At 34.3% G+C, this 25,458-nt stretch overlaps 4 protein-coding genes across 5 annotated transcripts; 2 read left to right on the top strand and 2 right to left on the bottom strand.

Moving 5' to 3' along the window:
- Positions 1-240: 240 nt before the first annotated feature.
- LOC146951453 (Putative thiol-disulfide oxidoreductase DCC) lies at positions 241-3,204 on the bottom strand. The gene is made up of 5 exons (XM_085747449.1): positions 2,971-3,204; positions 2,816-2,873; positions 1,207-1,314; positions 634-726; positions 241-538 (listed from the first exon to the last, which is right to left on the bottom strand). The coding sequence occupies exons 1-5, from the start codon at positions 3,161-3,163 to the stop codon at positions 457-459; spliced, it is 534 nt and encodes a 177-aa protein (XP_085603575.1). The 5' UTR covers positions 3,164-3,204; the 3' UTR covers positions 241-456.
- Positions 3,205-6,523: 3,319 nt separating this feature from the next.
- Positions 6,524-9,911, top strand: LOC146951452 (Peptidase S24/S26A/S26B/S26C family protein). The gene is made up of 8 exons (XM_085747434.1): positions 6,524-6,867; positions 7,623-7,735; positions 7,921-7,992; positions 8,140-8,175; positions 8,801-8,846; positions 9,021-9,108; positions 9,409-9,466; positions 9,718-9,911. Exons 1-8 carry the CDS (start codon positions 6,789-6,791, stop codon positions 9,766-9,768), a joined length of 543 nt encoding a protein of 180 aa, XP_085603560.1. The 5' UTR covers positions 6,524-6,788; the 3' UTR covers positions 9,769-9,911.
- Positions 9,912-11,070: 1,159 nt separating this feature from the next.
- LOC146951451 (protein mak16-like) lies at positions 11,071-17,027 on the bottom strand. Its single transcript, XM_085747433.1, has 11 exons — positions 16,984-17,027; positions 16,797-16,882; positions 16,000-16,109; positions 15,418-15,536; positions 15,225-15,322; positions 13,619-13,706; positions 13,441-13,533; positions 13,217-13,354; positions 12,987-13,101; positions 12,031-12,164; positions 11,071-11,476 (listed from the first exon to the last, which is right to left on the bottom strand). The coding sequence occupies exons 2-11, from the start codon at positions 16,856-16,858 to the stop codon at positions 11,432-11,434; spliced, it is 1,002 nt and encodes a 333-aa protein (XP_085603559.1). The 5' UTR covers positions 16,859-16,882; positions 16,984-17,027; the 3' UTR covers positions 11,071-11,431.
- Positions 17,028-21,751: 4,724 nt separating this feature from the next.
- LOC146951450 (Tetratricopeptide repeat (TPR)-like superfamily protein) lies at positions 21,752-25,098 on the top strand. Of its 2 annotated transcripts, none has more exons than XM_085747431.1 (2): positions 21,752-23,520; positions 24,313-25,098. In XM_085747431.1, exon 1 carries the CDS (start codon positions 21,955-21,957, stop codon positions 23,272-23,274), a length of 1,320 nt encoding a protein of 439 aa, XP_085603557.1. In that variant the 5' UTR covers positions 21,752-21,954; the 3' UTR covers positions 23,275-23,520; positions 24,313-25,098. The 2 variants fall into 2 exon arrangements, with proteins under 2 accessions (XP_085603557.1, XP_085603556.1); XM_085747430.1 differs by having other exon boundaries at positions 21,800-23,520; positions 24,234-25,098.
- The last annotated feature ends 360 nt before the right edge of the window (positions 25,099-25,458 follow it).

Raw genomic sequence — 25,458 nt, 5'->3', positions numbered from 1 at the left:
AAGTGTCAGATCAGCTCAACGAATAAGTCTTGATTGAGTGTAATGATTCCTGGTTAACCTGAGGAAATTATCTGAAACTTGATATTTTCGCATGAGCGTAAAAAATGAGTTAAGGCTTAGACTTAAGAGAGTTCAGTTTAGTTAGACATAGTTAAAAAAGAAAGGCGAACAAGAAAGACAATGACATAACTTATTTTATTGATTCCTTGATGAAGCTAATGAAGAAATTGGAAGTATCTGTTGATAGAAATGAAAATGCAAACCATTTGAGACAGAAGATATTATTACAAATTGATGTTCTATCCTTCCATCAAGTAAAACGATTATATCAAGTTAAAGCTTGTTTGCTATGCTTTACAGTACATATACATGTAGAATTTATTCAACTCGAAGATTTGAGGATAACTTACTTAATTACACATTACTGTTATCACTAGTATTCATACCAGGATGATGCTAGATTTCACATGATTCAGAGCGACCAAAAACCGTGTAACGGTTATTTGCAACATTGTCATAAACAAAATCCCTGACAAATCTGCAGTCATCGATTGCATATATCATCAACCTTGTTTCTCTTTAGCAATAAAACAACATTATAAAAATGGTGAAGGACCTATAAAATATACTTACAGAGGCATTAACTGAAGAAGAAACGCTAGCTGGGGAAAGGGCAAGTCTATGTATTCCATTATCTTCAACACAGCCTCTGACTTTATGTATGATCTATAGAATAAACCACCAACACCAAGATAAAATTTACATTTCCTCTTTACTCACAAAAGGTAAGATAAGCGCTTATTATATAAGTGTTTATGTATAAGTTATTTCCATAACCAAAGATAAAATAAAGTCCGATTGTTTTCATAGGTTATTATAAACAACTTCTGAAAATCAGCTGAAAACAACTTATGGACATGTCATAAGTTGTTTTCGTAAGTTCTTCCAAACAGTCGTACAAGTACTTATGTCAATATAAACGCTCAAATAAGTCAACTCAAACAGACTCCTGTTATAAGAGAGTAATCCATTGAGCTGAGAAGATAATTGAAATTTTAACAGAACGAGGATTCTAATTGGACTGAAACTGTTTGACACATAAAACCTTAATCTCCTAGTCCCTGGAGAAAGAGGTTACTAATCTGAAAATTTCTGGTCTACACAGTTATGATTTTTGAAACGTGAAATTTGAATAGACATACATACCTATTATTTTCAACAAGTACAACACTTGAGATATCATCAGGAGCTCTTCCTGATCTCCTGAGTAACATCTTGCCAGCTTCACTCTGAAGAGCTTCATATCTGATTGACCTGTCAAACCCATCCCAACAAAATATGAATAAAACAGAGAAATGATATTTGCATACACAAATTCAACAACAAATTATTTGGTTAATGCAATTCAGTTGATGGACAATGAATATAACGATGTGAAAGAAAATCAAGGTTAATGGCATTCAAAAACTTGGTTAATTGTGTTCAGAGAATGGTCAATGAGTTGCAACCTTTGTAGCACTAACACTTCTAAATTCCAATAGAAGCCGTGTCCGGTGTCCGATACATGTCAGAGTCCAACACTTACACATGGGATCACATTCAATTATGTTATTTTTCAAATTATTAACGGTGTCGACGTGTCTGGTATTCGTGTCTGTGTCAGTGTTTTTCACAGGTTGCGACAGATTGTTATATTCATTAACCATCTACCTACATAGTTACCCATATATTTGCATTGACTTGGCCATGAATTGTGTAAATCATCTATTGACTTGGCCATGAATTGTGTAAATCATCTAAATTGTTATCAAATTTTGATGTCAAATGACAAAATCGATGAAGCACAGACGCAAACACTGACAATGACACATCAACACCGATGATAATTTGAGAAAATAATAGAATTAGACTCTATTAGTTGAAACAATCCAAGTTAGTTAAGAGTCAGTTTTTACCGTTAAGAGTCGGTAACTCATCCTTACAAAACCGGCTTGTACGTTGAGGAGTGCCTCCTCTTTAAAAACTCTTCTCAAGAATCCTATCTATCCGATGTGGAACTAAATCCCACCGAGTGTTGGCCGCTAACACACCCCCTCACGCTTCAGCCTGGCCCAATGGGCCTGAAGCGTGGACGATGCAGGAAGCCCAACGATAGACCCAACCAGGCTCTGATACCATCTTAGAAATCGTGGTTGGGCCTAACACACCCACCAAACCAGATAATGTTGGGCGTAGGGGTGTATTGGGAAAAACCTCAATTCCACGTAATTAAAGATCAAATCTAAAAATAGTTTATAAAGAGTGACACCCTTAACCCATTTGGGTTGGTCTCGTAATGTTGGCTTGAGACCTTGGAGTGTGCTCCTCTCAAAGTCCCGAGTTTGATTCCTCTTAATGTCAATTTGATGGGCTAAGTTCATTATGTTCTATGCTCTGGCTTTAAATGGGCCCCGTAAGTGGACGGTGGGATTGAACCCCTCAGATTAATCGGAGTTTGGCCGGGATATCGAGTTTAAATAAAAGAAGTGACGACACCCTGACTTTATAAACCGGTTTTGTAAAGATGAGTTGGGTGGTCTAATATAAAAATCTAATAAACATTGGACAGCCCATCATCAGAAGTTTCGTTGCTACCATAAAACAAACCTAAAACAAACCAACTAAGTAAACTAATCAAATTCTTTATGTTACTAATAACTATACAATAACACAAGATAACTAATCTATTTTGTCTCTAATTAATCCAATTTTTAATATGAAGCATAATCAAAAGGATATAACAATTAGTAGAATATAAAAGAGATAGATAATTTACTTATTTCGATCATTATCACGAACAAACTTCACTCCACCATTACACAAGTTACACACCCCTGTATGTCAAAATCATCAAAATAAACAAAACATGCATCAAAAAGACGTTTGTTACATTGAAAATACAAAGAAGAAGGGTTGTGATTATTATTTTACCATCAAATAACATGATGGGTCGTTTGTCTTGGTCGAAGAAGCTTGAAGTTGCTTCTACCCAGTTCACGTTATCACTTCGAGGTTGTGACAGAGTAGCGAAGGTTGTGGCTTTTCGTGCACGTGGTGGGCACGTGATTGATTTCACGCGCCCAATATTACAAGCATGAAGCTGTAGTTGAAGCTGAAGAGCCATTGAAATTGAAATGAAACAAGAAGCCTGCGAGGAAGAGACGCGACTCTGATAAATTATACAACCGTTTTATATATTAAAAAAAAAAAATTAGTTTATTTTCACTTTTATAATTGTTTACTATATTTCTATTTTATTGGTGATGTTGGAGCCAGCAAGCTTGGTTTTATTTATTGTAAATTCATCTTGAAGTTTAGTTGGGATGGATTTGCTTTCCTCAAATTTGTAAGGATTAATTGGTAAATTTATCATTTTATTTGTCAATACAAAATTAACTTATTTTTTCATAAAAAAATAATAATAATGATGAATACAGGTATATATCTTAAAAATATATATATATCCTAAAAAAAAAAGTTTGTTTTTCATAATGGGTTTAGTGACGTTCTAATTTATGATCAACCATCCTACACTTGCTACTATTTTAATAAATAAAAAAAAGCATTGATAAAATCATAATCAATGTTTTATTAATATTTTGAAATAACAAGTAAGGTGACTAAAAAAAAAATCTTTTCTAAGAAATTTAATTTCAATTAAGGGCTATTTTTGTTATTTTAGAATGGAACCAAGCTTTTGAAAGATGTGACTAGAAGAAATTAAAATAAAAGTATATTGGATGGACAAAATAAATACAAATTCATATATTAATGATTTCCTATTATTTGAAAACAAAAATTAGGTCAAATACCACGTTTGGTCCTCTTAGTTTGACAGAATTCCCAAGTTAGTCCTTTAAATTTCAAAAGTTTCAAATAGATCCTTTTAGTTTGACAGAACTCCCAAGTTAGTCCTTTAAGTTTCAAAAGTTTCAAATAAGTCACTGAAAGTAGGGGTAACGGTGAAATAATTTATCAATTAAAATGACCTATTTGAAACTTTTGAAACTTAAAGGACTAACTTGGAAATTCTGTCAAACTAAGATGACCTAATTGAAACTTTCGAATGTAAATGACTAACTTGAAAATTATGTCAAACTAAAATGACCAAAAATGGCATTTGACCTAAAAATTATGTCTATCAAACCCAAGTTAAATGACAATGTCCGTTATTATTAGATTAAATATCTTTGTTCGAGTTTGAACACAAAACTCCAAAATTGTATATGAATCTTGTCATAGTTTTTGTCACTTCATATATTGACAAAAAAAAAAAACTACTTTTTATGGTGTTAATTATATAAATTAAAATAATTTGATCATACTTTATAAAAACATCAAAATGTTCATTACATCCGATTATAAAAAAAAAAAGTATTTATTTATCCTCATATCCTTCTTCTTTTTTTATTTGAAAGAATTTATCCTCATATCCTATCTCATCTAAGAAAAATAACGAAAAATGCTGATATTGCGAGGTTGAAAGCGGGGGTTCGAACAACGATCCTTCCACTTTGCATGTGAGTTTTAATGGTTATTTGTTCTCTTTAACAAAAAAATTATTATCTCGATGTGTATAACTCAATTGGTAAAGACATTTCACTTTTTTTTTTTGAATCTGCAAATATTATTAAACGCCATCCCCGCAAGACGCAAGGTATGGACGAAATAAGATACAAATGGTGCCGCATATAGACGGTACACCATAACCACCTAAAAAACCCTAAAGATAAACCCACCAAAACACATCACCACCTAAAACAGACTCCTAAAAAACAAGCATTGTAAACACAGTATCTACCACCGCCCATCGTCACTACTCACCCCCAAAGAACACCCTCAAAATAAAACACCCAGACCCCGACACCCAAGCTGAGCCACATTTCGAAGAGCACCTGACCGAAGGATCATGCAGCTTTCACAACCTCGCGACCTCCGATCCACCGAAAGAGCACAAATCTAAAGCCCAAAAACCAACTTGAGTCAAAGAACTGACTCCCGATCTCGAATCAAAAGTGATCGGCCCACCAGACTTTAGAACCAAATTAGCAGGGCACCCCTCGCCCCCGGTACACCAGAGAAAAACCAAATCAAGTCAAACAAAGATTGCAGCTAGGCCCCGACTCCCGATCTCGAAGCCAAATGAATCGGCCCACCGAAAACCAGCACACAATATGTAAGACAAAAGACATGGCATGCGAAGTTTAACCAACCAGCAAATCACAAGGAAAAGGCTCAACACAACGGGACACACACCCTCCAAACTCAGTAAACACCTAAACCAGCCAAAAGGCACAAACAAGAGCTAGTGACGACGAACAAGGACCCGTGTAACAAGGTTGCTTCCAAAGGAAATCACCCCTACAAGCACACGCCTCCTCACTTAAAACAGTAACCACCACCACACATCATCACCCCTACCACACTTCACCACCTCCACGCATCACCACCACCACCACAATTGAATAACCTTCACCACCAATGCCTCACCACCGTGCATCACCACCACGGTCACTACATCACTACGCCGTCAAACATCCTCACCAAGAAATAAGGAACAACACAAACATAATCTAAAGGAGACAAAATCCAACAACAAAACACGGGCAGCGACGCCGGTTTGAAGCGGAACCATAACCCATACCATAAAAAGGCGGCCGCCTGTGACAAGGAGAAATTGTTCGTCACCGTAGTACAAAGAACCAATGGTGGAGCAAAAACGGCGGATCCAACACCACCACACAACCAAAACTGCCACCCCAAGCTTGTCACACACAACCCAAAGCCGAAACCTCCTCATATCGCCGCATCACCTCCACCAACAACCACCATTACTGCCTCACATCAGCCCCTCCTCACACCACCTAACACCACCAAAAAACGTGACCACCATGACAGCAATCTGGACGACGAAATCCAGATCTAACACCACCACGAAACTGTCGGAAAACTCCTCCGGTAGAGCTAGATCTAGCATAATCGGGCCATGAAAACGGAGGCCGAACAAAACCGATCCTTCCGGGTTCCAAAGCTAATGAAACCACTGGAAAAAAGGCTACCGCGAGAGACCACCGGAGGTCGGGAGATGTGGTGGTGCGAAGGGATGCGCCTCGTCGCACCACCGCGGTTAAAGATCTACATCTTAGAAGATGGAGGTTGGATTTGAGGGATGGAGGGAGGCGTACGCGTTTAGTGTAGAGAGAGCGTTTAGTGTAGAGAGAGGTCAGAGGATATTGGTTTTTAGAGAGAAAATCAGTAAAGACATTTCACTTATTCAATTTAAAAGTGAATATCATTAGATTACGTGACAAAAAATATATATAGAAAATATATATTTATTACGTTTAAAAGATAAAAATATAATTAATATTAATATTTGGTACAAAGATAGTAGGAGTATTTGTTTTTATAAAACGGTAGAAGATATTCTCTAACCGTAACTGCCTACACACTATTAACATAATTACATCCAATGGGAAAACAGAATTACGTAACACTGACACCCTTAACCGAATTACATCCAATCAGAAAACAGATAATAAAATTAGACATTTTTTTTCACTCTATGGTAAGAAATTAATAATTAATATATATAATAAAAAAAAATGCGCTTTCTCTTGTTTTGTTTGGTCCTTGGGTTTCTCTATTTGTATTTGTTGGTAGCAGAGAAATTTCTTGAGTCACTCACTCACTCAAGAAATTGGTAGCAAAATAGAAGCAACAATTTTCTCATTCAAGAAAGAAACGCAATGGGTTTCGTTGGTGACACTGTCGATTCCATCAAATCTCTTCAGATCCGTCAGGTCCTCACTCAGGCTGTTAGCCTTGGTCAGTTCTCTCTTTCCCCCAATTCAATTCAACTCAATCAATTCAACAAAATAATAAACTGTCTTTACGTTATACAATTTATATTTGGTAGCTACATTGATCTGGGTCCACTTTGAAACCGTCGAATTTTGATGTTTTTGATGAAAAATCTTCACTTTTTTATTTTTGTATTTTTAGGGTTTATGTCAAGAATTCCAATTTTAATCAATTATTATATGGGGTATCGTTTTTTTTTCCTTTCAATTTTAGATGTGGGTTTATCATCAATTTAGTTTATAATTCAAGGTTTTTCGTGTTGTGGTTTATGGGTTTATTGATAAATGGTTGTTTATCTTTAAGGATTTTGATGAGGGGAGATTGTGAGGAATTCTAATGTTAAGGGCATGTTTGGATTGGCTTATTTGAGTTTATCCAATCATATAAGTCTGTGAGACTGTTTGGAAGAACTTATGAAAACAGCTTATGACATTTGTTCATAAGCTGTTTTTAACTTGTTTTTCATGAGTTCTCGAAGATTGCTTTTGAAAACAGCTTATAGCTCATACGAAAACTATTTTTTTATTTAACTTTATTTTATCTTTTTGGCTATAGAAATAGCTTATACATAAGCACTTCTCACGATAAGCTTCTATGCTATAATCTGTAAATAAACTGTTAATCCAAACAGGGCCTATGTAGATTATATGAACGGCATAGAATTGCTTCCAGATCATTGTTTTATTCATAGAACTTGTTTTCCTTGTGTTCTGCTTCAGGCATGATTGTTACGTCTGCACTGATAATATGGAAGGCATTGATGTGCATCACTGGCAGTGAATCTCCTGTTGTCGTTGTTCTTTCTGGAAGTATGGAACCGGGATTCAAACGTGTAAGCAAATCTTATGCATCGAAGCCTTAGTAATTCTGTATCTAATATTTTCCTACAATAACAGTACAGTGTCATCAAGAAGAGACAAGCTGCATATATATATATATATATATATATATATATATATATATATATATTCAAATCGTCTGTTTCTTTCTGATGCTAATGAATATTGGTTTTTGCAGGGGGACATCTTGTTCTTACACATGAGTAAGGATCCAATTCGCGCAGGAGAGATTGTTGTATTTAATATAGATGTAAGTTCACCTCTCTGTTGTATATCCTGTATGTTTTACTTACTTCAATTCATATCTATATTTCAGCATTTTCAGATTCTTTGTATTCTGTTTGATACTTTCCTTACTGACAAAATCTGTTGGCATGTACCCTTTTTTTTCCTTTAGGGGCGAGAGATTCCGATCGTGCATCGTGTAATTAAGGTAAGCTCAGTATTTTGGTTGAATTTAGTATGTTCTTTCATCAGTTGCATCATTGCTGAATGTGACTTTGAGACGGAGTGCTCTCTGCACCTTCTCATGTTAGAGCCTTGGATCATGAGATGATCCACACATAATTGTCTTCTGGCTGGAATATTAGGAAAAAGTTGTTCACAGTGCTGGATGGAGGGATACATTTCATTTCTTGAATGTGTAGGGATACCTATTCAAACTGTAACTACATAATTTACATGACAGAATGAGCTTACCAAGCTTGATTTGGGTGTGGGTCCATTTTTGTATCTGGGTCCTATCAACATAGTCACTACCTGCTTTTAGTTCTTATTTATCATAGCTCAATAAAAAAAAAAATATATAAGGATCGATACATTGTGAACTGATGCCATTGGAAGTTCCTCCTTCACTTTTTGAACCTCTGTGCTGTTTGAACTACTTTCATCAATATCTTGTCATTTGCAAGTGGCAACTTGTGGAAACTGGAGATTGGAGAGTATCACTAATCTGAGAAATAATGGATAAGATTGATATTACCTGGATTGATCTTCATGCGTTGAATGATAGTTAAGATTGTCCTGTTTGAGACTCTAAATGCTTGATCATTTTGTAGGTACATGAAAGAGGAGATACTGGGGAGGTTGATGTTCTCACAAAAGGTAGTGACTATAACTGAAATACTGACTGCTGAATTTACGCTCTACATATACAAACCCAATCTCAATAGTGAATTTGATCCAATTATATTTCCTTTTTCTCGTTTAGTTGTCAATTTATATAGTGGTTGTCTGATAATGTAACGCCCGTCTCTTGTATTTTGCTGTTTTTGGTAGGAGATAACAACTATGGGGATGACAGGCTACTGTATGCTCATGGCCAGCTTTGGCTGCAAAGGCACCACATTATGGGTAGAGCTGTTGGGTATGTATAGCATTTCTCATAGACTTGTAACATAAAGATTAAGGTTATATGTTTTTAAGTATCAAGTCTTGAACTATAATAAGAATGAGATCTGTGATATTAAGGTATTATGCATGGTTTATGCTTGAAGATACCTACTTGTGGAATATCTATCACTTCTTGAACCTTTGAACATACCAAGGGTTTATCCTAATTTATCCTACGCTAATTCCTACGGTTTGCATTCCTATAGAACAAAGCATGTTTCGAAATCATTGTATGACATTCTGTGTTAACATTGCTTGTATTTGTCAATGGCAGGTTCTTACCTTATGTTGGCTGGGTGACAATTATCATGACTGAAAAACCTATCATCAAGGTTTGTTTGCTCCGCCAACCTATTGTGTTATCATTTAGCTGAAGTTGGTTGTTTTACATTTATGTATGTTTATGGTGAAACCTATCATCAAGGTTTGCTTATGGTGAAACCTATCATGATTTTTAAACCAATGGGCTATGATTTTCCACTTTTCTCTCTCAAGTCAACTCCTTACATTAGAGCAAGTAGATCCTATAATTTGAATTGCAACAAGTATGAAGTGTGCTAAAGCTGTCTCTTATGTTTTGCAGTATATTCTCATCGGTGCTTTGGGGTTGCTCGTGATAACTTCAAAAGAGTAAAGGAAGAATCTCAATCAAATTACGGTCTGACCTCGAATAGTACTATGAGCAAATGTCATGCTTTTTTTTAACTCGAAGGTGTCATTTTGTACCATTAACAGCATAATATTAATTAATACAAAGTAGTTGGATTTTATAATTTATTTTGGTTGTTTGTTGGTTGATTGAAACCCCCCCTTCCTTTAGTATCTTGGTACAGTTTTAGCTGTGCATGTTTGGTTTCACTTTTAGAGGAGACAAAATTGATTTTAAAGCCTCAAAAAAAAAAAAACTGATTTTAGAGGTAAGAGTGATAGATATTTTTGGATGTTTTAGAGTAGAATTTATTTTGCCTTTGGAATTATTTTAACTTAAAGCTCTTCTTCAAAAAAACTTGTGCTAAAATTTAGTTTCTATCTCCAATTAGTAGTTTTTTAGATTGGAACTTATATTTCGACCCACTTTTATATCTAATCCTAAATCACTTGATAGTGAGTGAAATAAACGCAAAAAGGAGTTGAATTGTAGTTTAAATGTTCTCTTGAAAACGATAATTTATCAAACAAAATTTCATTTTGAAAGTTTAAGTGGTTTGAAATGTATAGGTGGTTAGGCGTGGCTTCGGTGTGCTCCTGGAAGACCTATTTGTTTTACTTCCATTTCACTCATAATTGTTTTACTAAAATTAAACATAATTATTGAAAAAAAATGTTAATTAACAAAAAAATATCGTATTTGAGATTGGTGTAGTTAGAAGGGAGATAGAAGAAGATACATAAGTTTGGCTCCTGCAACAGTTATTGGATATAATGAAAAAGAAGGTTGCATTATTGGTGATAACTGTGGTGTTGATACAAAATGTCATAAAGAAAATATTTTCAAGTGCCCGCCATAGATAAATTGGAACCAACAATAGTGATTGAAAATTTTTATAAGGACTAAAAGTTGAAGAAAATTTTTAAAGGGACTAAAACGAAAAATTGGTATATTTATAAGGACAAAAGACATACTTAACCTCTTACAAATACTTAAATAAAAAATATGAAACGAGGCGTTTGCGTATTACATTGAGCCCATTTTTTGGCCGACCCTATTTTTCGAAATCAAAAAACAATTAACACAAAGAAGGGACCGATATGACATTATGAATTTTAAAAAATGTTTATAGTAAGTGCAATAGTGTAAAGGGTGAAATCTTCAAAAAAAAATGTGTAAAAGGTGATACTACTCTAAAAATATGACATTAATAACTCACATTTACCTTACCAATCAGTTGAATCATTTGATTCAATTGTGCAAGTGCAAGAGCAAGAGTGTCAAGCATACAGTAAAAGAAGACATGTATATATGATGCATAGCTCACCGCTAGGTGTGCAATAAAACATGAGTAAAAACTATTACAATGAACTCCAAAATCCTGATGATCCACATAAAACAAAATTTGATCAATCACGATCCCCAAACAAAGTAGGATTGAGATGCTCTGGCTCAATCAAACCAACAAAGCTACATTGTCATTCTTCCAAACAAAGGTAAAATAAATTGACATAAACGGAATATAATTTAAAATGCTTTCAGATCTTTTTTCTTCCAGGGTACAAACTAATTTGAAGAAATGATAGTCAAAATCCAGTTTCTCATATAGCAACTTCCCTCTCCTATCAGTAACCAACAGACAATGTAACTACTGTACCAATCTTTGTCTTTCGTAAGCATCGTCGTGTTCCACCTGAAAACAATGAAAATCAAGATTGTGATATCAGGTTTGGAACCTAAGGTTTTAGGCATTTCTTATTTTTTCAAACAAGAGAACACTGCCCACAAAATTACAGCAAAGTGTGTGGCATAATCTGTTACAACTTTCGGAATGTAATTTTGCTAAACCAGACAAAACCAAAACTATGCAATACATCAAGCAAAAGAAAGGGAAGTCATAAGGGATTGGCTTTGTGGTCAACATACAAAACTGGAGGCATCAGCTCTATTTTCAAACTCAAACAAAATCTGCACTTTACCAACATCATCTATCTCAACAGTTCAGAGCAATGCGATTCCAGTTTGTAGCATCATTTATTTAAAATCAGTAATAGGAGCCTTCAAATTATAACAGAACACTGACAACTGTATATATAGGAATTCTGATACACCCAAAGTTCCCTAAAGAAATGGTTGAGTTGTCGTACACAGAAACTGATTCATAGCAGTGCAAGACAAAATACCCAATAGCAATTAAAAGAACAGATAGTTTTTTGTAGTTTATACAAGGAAACAGTATTAAATTACCTCAATGAGGACCTTCGTTTTCTTTGATTTAGTATCAAGGGCATCCTTTTCAAGTTTCTTTGAAGCTAAAGTCATTTTCCTTTTGGCTTTCCTCTGATTACGTGCTTCAGTTTCTTCGTCTTCACTGCTTCCAGCTGCATTAGTAGATGTCAAGAAATTATTGCTTTTTAAAGTGTTTCAAATTTTTAGACATCAGCATTAGTAGACTGAGCATTTGAATTATTAGCCATTGCCCGTTAGCCATGCAGAAAGCAGCACTCTAAAGGTCTGGTAATATACATTTGGGGGGTAGAGGGGATTATAACCTTTTTATCATTTGAATTGCTTGTACGAATAATAACTTGAAACTACAAAAAGCAATGTGCTATTAAAGCTAAGATTTTAAGTACAAAGAATAGAAAGATCTGACTGCGGTATCTAGAAGATGTTGAAAATATGACAAGTAACTGGAGGATAAATTATGCAGCAAAATAAACTATGATAATATCACTCATTACTATGTTTACCCACCAGCTCAATGAAAGAGAAGTCACAAAACACTCTTAACCATCATACCATGTGTATCTTGTTCAGAATACTTTGTATCTTGGCTTCAATTATGCAAAACCAAATTACTTGATGAGTGAAGAAATATTTCGCAAAGCATTTTCATACCTATTTCACTGTTACACATACTTTAGCTTGAAAAAAATACTCCATGCATATTGCAAAGCTTCTAAACTACTCCCTCTGTCCCTAAGTATAAGACCTTTTACAAACTTTTCTTTATCCCTTTTAGAGTACCATTGGAAAACGTATATTATGTTTCTCTTATGATATCAATAATTGTAGGGATAAATATGTAAAACTAACACAGCTTTTTGACAGATTAATTACTGCACCTATTTTTCTCAATACTCATGATTTTTGTTTGAATGGAGGTTCTTATAATAAGCGACGGAGGGAGTAAATGTTACCATTTTCATGATCGGCATCATTGCCCTGTGACTCATGAATTGCAAACGCACCAAAATCTTCCATGTCATCTTCCTCTTCAAGTTCATAACCTTCTACATATTCTACTTCTGCTTCCTGTTCAATTTGAAAAGAAAAAAAGACCCAGAGTCAACATTACCAAGTTAAGTCTCTAAGAACTTTGTTTTCAACACAATCCACAACAGAGTAAAATGAATTATAAAATATGTACCTCTTCATCCTCTTCATCAGCAGGTTGAAGCTTCTCCATATCAAGAACTTTATAGTACGCTTCAGTAGGATAGTTGAATATTTCACCTGGTTGCGAACCTACATTTTGGAGGCGTCCCACTATCTCCATCTCAATTTGCTAAGTATTATTCAAAAGCAACAATGAGGACAGCGAAGATAACATATAATTTAACATGTGTGGGTAACATTAGGATTAACTATAACCTTATCAGTCTGAATCTCCACTTCAGTACGCACTTCTCTTTTATCAGCATAAACTCCTTCTTCAAGGCGTTTAGTTAGCTCATGCTCAATAGCCTAAGTAATATTCAAAAGCAACAATGAGGAAAGCGAATACAACATATAATTTAATATGCATGGTAACATTAGGATTAACTATAACCTTCTCTATAGCAGCCGCTGTTTGAGCCTTTGCTTCTCTTCTAGATTCTCTCTTTGTCTCTTTCCTTGGTAGTGTTATTATTTGTTCCCTGTAAAACAACATACCAACATGATCAAACAGGCTGCTTTTATGGCGAAACTGCTATGAACTTTCACTGAAGACAACAACCTAAAAGATAGTAGATCAAGGAGATGAAGAATTCTCACACAAATGTACATTTATAATAGTATTAGGGAAAAATCATATACAGATATATTTGGGTTGTAATACACCGAATGTGAGATCGTAAATTTCATATACAAAATCAAATACAAAAGTTCAAAAAAAAAAAAAACAAATACCAATAAAATCATAACATTCACATGAAATTTAATTAAAATACTGGACAAGGTAATTCACCCTAAAATTAAATGGGGTGAAAATGATTTGGTGGAATAATACACCCACTGTGAGATCATAAATATGGTATATAAAATCAGAAAGAAAAAAAAACAAAGGAAAAATACCTATAAAATCGTAACACTCATAAAATTTAATTCAAATACTTGACAAGGTAGTTCATCCTAAAATTAGATGGGGTGAAAATGATTTGGTGGAATAATAATATTTTTTAAGAGTGTTTGGGAGTTGAGATAGAAAGAGGCATGCTTAAAAACCCAGGATGATTCAATATACTACAAACAGATCCTTTAGGAGTCTTATTATTCCATATATACTAATATCATGACTACATCAGTACACTGCTTTGGGTCCACTATTACAAGTAACGAAATTCTAAATATCTAATGATTCCTAAATAAACAAATATGGTACAAAAAGTAGACAAAAATATGCAGGAGCAGGATAGACTATGGCAAAAAAAAAAAAAATCAATCAGATATAGGAAAAGGGAAGCAATATCTTTCTAATGTAATTTTCCCTTTGATTAAGCAAATCCTTCATTTAAATTACTTATCAGCATGAAAAAAGTTGTATATTTTGGAAAGTATTTAAGCATCAAATGCCAAATGCCTAGTACAAATGTTATTTAAAATATTGGGTGAATATTAAAAGTGAGGCAAACATTGTATAATTACATCTAACAAGTGGGAGAACGGATTCTTCCCAAACTGAATTGAAAAAATGTTAAATCCCCTAAAATGGATGTTTTAACACCGGATTTAAGGATGATAATACCAGCAAAACATCTTTTTGTGTTGTCTAGCTGCCAAAAATGATAACAAAAATCAAACAGCGGTCTAAATATGCGTGCACTTAATTTTTTTTCCTACAATCAATTACTCATGAGGGTTTGAGGTTAGGCATCTACTGTCCACCCCACTTTTTTCATGTTCAATAACAAGTATAAAAGATGGGTTTACAAAAATTGTTTCCCGTATAAAATATTTTCATATAGGAAAAAAAGGTAAAGCAATATGGCATTTTTTAAATTATTAGTGAAAACAGGAAATAAAAATATAAAAAAGGTATTTTAATTGATTTTTCAAATGTTCAGAACCAACATGCAGAAATTAAATAATATGCAGCTTGGAGTATCAGTTTCACAAGCTTCTTGCAGAATGATAAGGCGCTGCTTAACAAGATGCAAATAGAATTCAGTTCAAACCTTGTTTTCAAAGCAAGTTTCCTCATACGAATCCGCATCTGGGTCATTTTGGTCAATCGTTGTTTTATCTTGTGTACGAGAAGCTTTGGCCAATACATCTGTTAATGCAGAAAGGTAAGGCAATCTCGACAATTACTTTCAAGTAAAATGTCAAATATTTAAATGTTGCAAAGACTACATAAATATGCAGTACCAGATGTTTGTCGATGACTCCAAGTGCCTGTTCGTAATTCCTAGGCAGCTTAACTCTTTCCCACAAATCCTTTGGCGTATGAGCTCTTTCAATAGTCTTCATGTAAAGGTAAAAAACTCCTACAACAGACATTGCAATTGTATCATTGCTTGCATTCTTTATCACAAATTCTCCACTTATTACATTTTCCACTCACAAGGATACAAATATAAAATTATTACATAAGGATACATGAAGAATCAAAAAGCATAAATAAAGTGAGATATCAAAATTAATATCCAACAGGGCCTCAATATGTCCTTTTCTTCTCGTGGGTTCTCCAAAGAACCAAACTTTCACCTCAGCTCAGGAAAAGTATGCAGATTCTTATAGACAAACGTTAGTTGTTAGTATAAGTAATCAAAATTTGAACTTGGGACCCTCTTCTCTAACTCCTTTGAATGTCTGAGCTCAACTACTTGAGCTATGACATAGAGACCAAAAACATGGAGTTTCCTTCACATCACACAAGCATTTCATAACTACGTCCTAATTTCTAGCTGAAATCTAACACGATAAAAAAAGATGTGTAAGCAAAAGTACCTTTGTCTTCACGAATGGTGGCATAGCGACTATTAGCTAAAGGGCAAGAGCTTCGGTTACAAATTCCAGTGACATTGTAAGGGTTTCTACAAAAATTCCCCGTCGTAATTCTACGAACACAAAAAAATGGAAAAGAAAAGAGGTGTTAAATAATTTGAAAAATAAACCATCAATTTAGTCCATAAACTTCACATTCTCTCCAATTTAGTCCCTAAACTATGTAAATATAATAAGTAATTCCTAAGGTATATAAAATCATTCAATTCAGTCCCTACTATTAAGACGCTAGGGTCTAATAGCCTCTTTGGATTGGCTTATTTGAGCTTATCTATAGACATAAGTTTTGTGAGACTGTTTGGAAGAACTTATGAAAACAGCTTAGTCCGTAGATTGTTTTCAGCTTATCCTCACAAGTTCTTCAAGATAACTTATGAAAACAACTTATAACTTATCTGTAGAAAATTGAACTTATCTTATCTTTTGCTATAGAAACAACTTATAATACACATAAGCACTTATCATGATAAGCTTATCTTTTGCTATAGAAACAACTTATAATACACATAAGCACTTATCATGATAAGCGCTTATACTATAAGCTCCAAATAAGTTGTTTATCAGAACAGAGGCTAAATCAATGGATTTTCAAATACTGTATTGACAGAATTCATATACTTTAGAGACTACTTATTGTATTTAAATAGTGTAATGACTAAATTGACGAGACAGTGATAGTTAAGAGACGAAATTGATAAATTATTCTAATTTGAAACAGGGAAAGTGTAGAATTGATATACTTGGTCATGAAACTGCAATGATTGTGTCTGATAACTTGCCATATAACCTCATCGTGCTGCATCTTTGGAATCAAACTTTAAGAGTTCTACAGAAGAAGAAGAAGTTATGAACAGAACAATTAGACATGGCATTGAAAATTCGATGGAAAATGAAATTCAACGATAGAAAAGCAGCTTGTTTCGTTACCTGTGGAAGCTGTTCTCCGGCAACCGTGTAGGTGTGACAGCGGCGAGGTATGAAGTGTCTGTTGTTTTGAGTTTAAACGAAAACCTCGCACTAGGTCACGAAGTCGATTAAATCAAAATACCTAATTAGCCCTTTACAATTTTATCGGGTCATATTTAAAATGAAATGTTAACGAGTGCTCCAAGATACTTTTTAAAATTCATTAATATTTATCAAAATATGTGTATTCAAACATCGGAAATCGAAATACTACTTTTTTAAAGAATACATCATCCGGTCACTGTTTACTGCTTTATTTTCCAACTCTAGGGTGGAGTTTGTTAGGCGACAAGCCAACGAGACTGCTCACGCTCTTGCAAGAGAAGCCCTGTTACTAGCTAGTCCCGCCGTTTATTTTGAGATACCCAATTGTATTGAAACTATTATTATCAATGAAATGCCATAAGTATGTTTCCTTCAAAAAAAAAATCATCCGGTCACTGTTATAAACAAAAATTAATATTTTAAATTCATTCAATAAATGATGTATGTGGTCAGTAATAAAGATCACATACATCATTAATTCAATAAATAAAAAAATTAATTTTTGTTTAGAGATCGGAGGGTGTAATTGTTTAATTTAGAATGCTTAAGTGTCTTCGGGACACCCGTTATCAAGACACATATTTAAATTAGTTTGAAAATTTATAGAGGATTATTTATAAATTTGTTTTAGTAAGAAATTTTAAATTAATTTGATATTATTTATGATTTCATTCAAATCTTTGAATTCGGTTGGAAAAAAATTGAGTGACTAAATTGAGAACTATATTGAATTTTATTAACTAGTTGCTCAGTAATATATGTCTTGTCATAGAACACCAAATCATTGTTAGTAGATTATATGAACCACACGGTCGTATGCTAGATCAAGATAAAACCTCTCCTAGATTTCTCTCTCCAATGCACCACAAAATACCCCTAAACAAGACTCAGTGCATCCCTTAGAAAAAACTAACTCCCAGCCAGACCATCTCAAAATCCTATATCAAACCCTAGACGCAACCCCACATGCAATAAACAGATGATTAACGAACTTTGGCTCCTCCCCGCATAAAGCACACATGACATCTGCCTCATAATATCTCAAAACTCGACATCGTAGAAGGTTCACTCTGGTTGAAATCCTATTATCCATATACTTAATGACTTAAGGTTTTGAACGGATATGTGGTGTATCCCGCTTATAGTTCTGAAGCACCGACTCATTGTTGCTCTAGGTGTTCCCCTGAACTCCCCAACATCTCAGTCACATATGGAATGTCATCGAAGGCTATATGAGATAAAGATCCAATGTTTATATTTAAACAGTAGATCTTACTCAAACATAATTCAAATGAGTACATTACACAAACTCAATCAAACCACTATGCTAACTTAATTCAAGTACGTTGGCACTAAGGGCATTGCAATTATTATCATAAAATATTGAGTTTGATTGGTGTAACCAAGACCATCCACAACAGAGCACCTCCACTTTTAGTGCTTAAATGGACTCATTTTTTCCACATCACTCATTTCACAATAGTACTTAACATGAACCAATTTTCTCCAACCCAGCACCGCAAAATAAATTACTAAATAGGTTTCACAAATAATTCTATATCTTTACATTTCAACATAATTATATTTATTTCATTATGATTTATTAAACGAGATCCACAAAATTAAAGTGCTTGGAGGTGGAAGAAGTGGTTGAGGAAATTAAAGTGTTATCTTGGAGATGGATGTTGGAAAGGTTGGATACTCCATCTTGTCTTTTTTATGAATGGTGTTGGAACCCAAGGTTTTGCCTTGATAGGTAGTGGAGGGAGGTGGTTTTTGGGTGATTCTTTTTTGGTGGTTGGCTGGCTGCAGTTGTGCTTGTTTTTGGCGGTTGGGGTTCGGGTGTTGCTTTAAGGTGGCAGCACCATGCTGCTGTCTTGGTGTGCAGTGCCTTGTTTCTTCTCCTTGCTCCTGTTAGTTTCGGTTTTGGCTTTAAAGGTGGCGTTTTGATGCTGGTTTTCCTTCTGTGTTAGTTTGTGTTAGGGGGTAGGCAGTTTTGCGGCTTCTACTGTTGTCCTTGGTTTCTTTCGGTCCCTTTGAATATTGGTTTTTTGGGTGATGAGGTGTGGGTATGCATATGGCCCACTTTATGTATACTCCTGCCTCTTTCTTCAGGAGGGTTCCTTTTCTTTCTTGGTTGGTTAATTGTAGGTGTTGACGCAGGGGTATGCATGTGGTATGTTCACTTGTATATGTTCGCGTCATTACTCTTATGAGTTTATGGGTGGTTTTTTAAAGGGTTTTTGTTCGAGCCGGTGTTACTAAGGCAACCGATTTCCCCTTCTTTGTATTTTTTTCTCCACCCAAGCTTATTAGTGCTTCTTGCACGGGCTTGTTGGTTAATAATATTTTGCCGATTCAAAAAAAAACGAGATCCACAAAAAATGAAGAGAGAGAGATAGAGAGGGTGCTTCCATAACCACCCTTCTCAATAGACACCCAAATATTAATTTTCACAATCGGAGTGCGTATTTAGTATGTTGCTAAATAGGTAAAGCACTCACCATTATGGAAGACCTAATAAAACTAGACCGTTTACCCGTGCTACCGCACGGGTCATTTACATTGAAAAATAATATATGAAAATAAATGTGATGGACTTCATGGAGTTACCTATTAACATCAATAGAGAAAAAATGAAGCTTGCAAGAAAAAAAATTAGTTTGAGTATTGCGATAATAGTTGTTTCATAAATATTTTACCAATACATACATGACCAAACATAAAAGATAGTCACGTATATTAGGACCAGTCTCCCTTGAAGAAAAAAATATTAGGACCGGTCTTGTGAAATAAGTTTAGATTCACCTGTGACAAATTAAAACATTAGTTTCACAAATTTGTTACACCATAACATCAATAGAGAAAAAATGAAGCTTGCAAGAAGTTGCATATAATGAATGCATTGTTCAATGGCCAATAATAGCATGACTAATGTATTCTCAGACAGCCACTCCACCGTGAGGCAACTTTGTCAATTTTTCTTTGTCTTTCTCTCGGATCATATGAACTATGCTTATGACTGGCTTTGTTATTCAAAAACTTAACTTATAATCAATTGTGGTTTGACATCTTTCTTTTTTATAATAGAATATGTGATTCACACCTGAAAATTCCCAAAAAAAAAAAAAACTACAATTGTTCAATTACCTATGTCATATAATTAAAATTAGGAATGTAAAAAAAGTCAATATATTCTCAGTCATTTTATTCCGCTGTTTTTTTTTGTCGTCACACCATCTCTTAATTTCTTAAACAACATCATATTCATATAAGAGAATAAACTGAGCAATACAAATGAAAGAGGATAAGTATAGATAATTACATAACCTAACCATATGGTCAATTTAAGAGGAACAACCAATACCTTCTCATCAATTAGCATATTAGAGAAATCATCCACAAAGGTATGCGTACCTTTGTTTTTAACTACTCCCAGCCTGTGAAAGTAAAGATTATACAATAAGATTAGAACACTTGAATAACATGGTTAAAAAAAACGTAGAAAATAGCTTACTTTGTGTCATTGACATCAACAACAAACCTGGTGGTAAAGCCAAAAGATCAGGAGGAAAATGATCAAATGCAACATATAATGAGTAAAAAAGGAATATGAGAGATTAAGATGATTTAAAGCCTAACATTTTTTTAGGTTTTACGTGGAGGAATGTAAAGGGACACATCCTATAGTGATGGTATAAAAATAAAAGGAGTTACAATAATTAATTTTTTTTTTTGGTACAAACAATAATTAATTGTTATTTACATATGAATAGGAATGTAACCGACCGTTTATTTATTTTTTTATTTTTTTAAATGAATGAGTTAACACTACTTGTAGATGAATAAATCGTACAAAAAAAAACAGCCAGACGTAGTTGAAAGATGTAAGAATAGATAGTGGAAAGTTACAAAGCTCAAATGGTGAGTTACATAATAAATATAAGAATTAATATATGTAAATGGAAATATTTAGCAAATAGATGAGTTACAAAATCATGTGGACCAATAACAACAAAGCATCTTTGGCGCCAAAGAGTAGTAGAATTAGGGTTGGCAATTTTTCTTAGCATTGTTATTAGTATTAGAAATAAGTTAGAAGATAAGAGTTGTGCTAGATATTCACACATGTCCCAACTATAAGAGAGAAAAGAAAAACTATTTTTTAAGATCATTGAGTAATTGATGTATATGGTCTATATTCATTGAATAACTGATGTATTTGTCCACTATATATATCATATACATTAGTTACTCAATGAATATGATAAAAGATTTTTTTAGGTGTCATTAAACAAAAGACCAAATGTTAGAGATAATGTTGAAAAATATACATTCTTAATATTTTTTCTAGTGTTAACCATCTGATCTGATTTTTTTTGTTAAGTAGCCTAGTGGCTAGAGCTCACATATTATAATGTGGTGAAATGAAGTGTCCGAGGTTCGAACCACGACCCCTACGTATAATATGCAATATCCCTACTAATTGAGTGCTCACGGGGATCTAACCATCTGATTTTTAAGGAAGAGGAATTCGAAGTTAAACCAAAACATAAGTAAAACATATTCCACCCAATAATCAAAATTCGTTCGAGCTCTTAAAACCCACCTAAACCCAAATCATTTTGCTTAATAAAAAAAAAGTTAGTTTCATATAAAAAAAAAAAAACTTAGTTTTATAAGTGGTTTAGTTTTTTTTTTTGTTTTTGAAACAATAAGTGGTTTAGTAAAAGGTTGAAAATCTCTAGTGTCACTATCCTACGTTGGTTGGTTTGGTCGATGGGTCATAATAGTAATTTAATGGAAAAATCCATGGATGAGAAATTGGGGAAAAACCCCATTGAATCTCATGGTGGCGTTGTTCATTGCTCCTAAACCCTAATTCCAATGTTCTTCACCATTGTCGAAGAATTCGAGCATGATCCTCTCACTCTTTCCCTGATCATGCTAATTACCTCTCTGCGATCCACTCGCACTCTCTTGAAAATTTTCGCACCTTCTTCCACAGCCATTAAAACCCTAAAACCTTCAAAACCCGCTCTTGAAGTCCCCAAATCGGAGTTGAAACCTTCAAAACCCGCTCTTGAAGCCCTCAAATCGGAGTGGAAACCTTCAAAACCCGCTCTTGAAGCCCTCAAATCGGAGTGGGACCCACATAAACTCTTCCACATCTTCAAATCCAATGCCACCAATCCCATCGTCGTTGAAAATCGCTTCGCCTTTTACGACACCATTTCGCGTCTCGCCAGTGCTAAACGATTCGATTACATTGAGCAATTACTCGAACAGCAGAAGAAGTTACCGCAATCACGCCGTGAAGGGTTTGTTGTAAGAATTATTACATTGTATGGTAAGGCTGGTATGATTCAACATGCTTTGAATACTTTTTATCAAATGGGTGATTTTAGATGTGTTAGAACTGTTAAATCTTTTAATGCTACGCTTAATGTTTTGGCGAAAAGTCGAGATTTTTATGAAATTTTGAGGTTTATAGATGAGGTTCCTAGAAGATTTGATATTAGGTTAGATGTTTATTCCGTTAATATTGCTGTTAAGGCTTTTTGTGAAGCTGAAAAGCTGAAAGAGGCTTATTTGTTTATGTTGGATTGTGAGAATAATAAGGGTGTTAAGCCTGATGTTGTTACTTACACGACTCTTATTTCGGCATTTTATGATCATAAGAGATGGGAGATTGGCAATGGATTATGGAACCGGATGGTTTTGAAGGGTGTTATGCCGAATCTTCATACGTTTAATGTTCGGATTCAGTTTTTGGTAAGGGTTAGGCGAGTTTGGGACGCCAATAAACTGATGGCTTTGATGCAGAGAAATGGGGTTACACCTGACGAGGTTACCTTAGTTTTGGTTATCAAGGGTTTTTTTCTGGCGGGTTATCCAGAAATGGCGATGAGAGTTTATTCCGCGTTGCACGATAAGGGTTATAAGATTAGTGCTAATATTTATCAGACCATGATTCATAATTTGTGTAAGAGAGATGATTTTAGTCAGGCATATACTTTGTGCAAAGATAGTATGCGAAAAAATTGGTTTCCGAATGTGGATACCATCTTTATGTTGCTGAAAGGCCTAAAGAAATCTGGGAAGATTAATAAAGCAAAGGTGATTGTTGCATTGGCTGAGAGCAGAAAACCTCCATACTCTTCCAGTTATTTGGCTTCAATGCAGTCCATATTGTCTGGGAACTAAGGTTAGTGGAATAGGGAAACTCGCTGAGTTTGACAGAGCAGTGGTCCAAATGGATCTCATATTCTTTGTATTCTATTCATTTGTACATCTTGAATATTTAAAGTAACAAGCCGGAAAATTTGACGGCATCTCATTTATACAAGCTGTCAAGCACTAATTATTTCAACTCAGTTTGCTCATTGTACCTTCCTGAATAATATTTCGACCAAGATCATATTTCAGAAGGCAAATACCCTATAAACTCTTGTAAGTTGTGAAGCACTCTTCCCTTCAACATTCCTTCCCTCTGCCACACACATAAAGCGTTTTTTTATTATTACTTCCATTGCCGGCAAATCTTGCATGTTCTAGATGCACGTGTACAGTCTATTCTGTTCTGTTATTTTATCGAAGAAAGTATTTCTGTGGGGTGATTTATTCATGGATTTTTTTATTCATGGACTTTTGGGGTGAATTTCTCGTGTTTGAGACCCTTACATATCTTATAAAATTACTTCTTTTTTGATGTATGCATATGCATGAATAAATGTCATTATATGAATGCCAATATAGTCAAAATTGTTTGTCTTAAGATACTTATGGTATAGGTACAGTAAATGATTTCAGAATCATGGTGGTGAACACAATACTCATTTTTAACAAGCTTGTTACTTTTGGATATTAATGATCAGATATATACCTTTGAAACATTTTGTTATTCATTTTCTTCGTACAAATCACATTTTGGTTATCAATGTGTCGGCTGGTTTTATGTTCTTTTATATCATCTTTTGAACAAGTTCTTTTATATTATCTTATTCTAGATATGTCACCCATATGTTTAATTTAACCTTTTGATATGAATAATTATAATTCTAAGTTAGTTGTTGGATGATATATAGATTTTAGGATTGCTGTTTTCTGACTCGGTAGAATGTGAAGTTAAATTAGAACTGACCCCAGATTCCTTGTCATTGAAGTGAAAAAGGAAAAAGTATTCTTGACATGATCTGGAAATTTCTGGAAGTATTTTGATGTACAATGAGCACCCTTATTCAGGTTCTGATGCTGTCTGGAGAGCGTCTTTCAGCACTGTATAATGTATGCACATGGTTCAGTGAAGTACTTGTTGAGGGTACAGGTCTTTACGGAGATGGGTTATTGCTTTTGAACATGCATTTCATTTCTTACGCGTCAGCGGTTGAAGCTGGGCAGTAGCTGAATGTTCAATCAGTTTGAAGGTATCCCATTATTGTTTAAGTTTGGTTTAAGTGTATTGAAGAAGTTGCACCGGCCTTCTGCTGTGAAAACTATTGTGAAGGGTGTATGAGGGACAAATGAACGGGAAGGGAGAGAGCATTATTGCATTGGAAGGCAAAATTGAGCTTAAATTTTGTGATTATTCATAGACATGAAATGTTCGGTACACGACCATGGTGACATTGCCCCGTTGATTATTTTCACAGTCCTCAGCTAAACACGCGGACAAATTTGACTGAACAACTACGCAGATAAAGAGCATGTACAGAAAGAGTAATGCTACACAGGTAGAAAAATATAACCTAAATTTTGACAGAATACGGGTGAGGTTGCTGGGTGTAGTAGAGAGTGGTAAGGAACATGCCTACAGGCAAAAGATTCTGACAATATTTTTTCTTTCTAGCATTCTTTTTCGTAGAAGACATATGAGAAGCTTCATTCTTAATTCCTCTTTTTTTTTTAAATAAATATTACATTCTTGATAATGAAGCTTCTCATATATGTAGAAGATACATGAAAGCATAAGTTGAACAGTTATTCTTGTTAATACTTAGTTTTGAAAATCATCAAAGTTTCTTATCATATCATTTTAACTTTACTCTTCTCACCATATCTACTCCTTTTAGTTTAGTGAAGTCCTTTGAGTTTTTAGAAAGTTTCATAAGTGAAGCGTTTTTTTTTTGACAGGAAATAAGTGAAGCGTTTTTATGTATTGAATACAGCTTATTTTTTTATTCAACCGATGATTAACCTCTGTTTTGTTTACTCTGAACTCATCATCAGGAATCAGGATAATCAAAGTTGAACGGTTGTGCCACATGTCACGTTTTACTTTGTTAACAAACATATTCGTTAAACGTTGAGCCTCTCAAGCTTCATTGATGATTGAGATGATTTTTTTTATCAAAATTCTGATGTCAAGTACAATGTTTTTTTTTGTTGCTT

The sequence above is a fragment of the Medicago sativa genome, chromosome 2 (assembly GCF_051527215.1).
Source record: "Medicago sativa cultivar Bolivia chromosome 2, Bolivia_mono, whole genome shotgun sequence".
Classification (NCBI taxonomy): Eukaryota; Viridiplantae; Streptophyta; class Magnoliopsida; order Fabales; family Fabaceae; genus Medicago; species Medicago sativa.
This window is presented reverse-complemented; position numbering and strand designations above follow the sequence as displayed.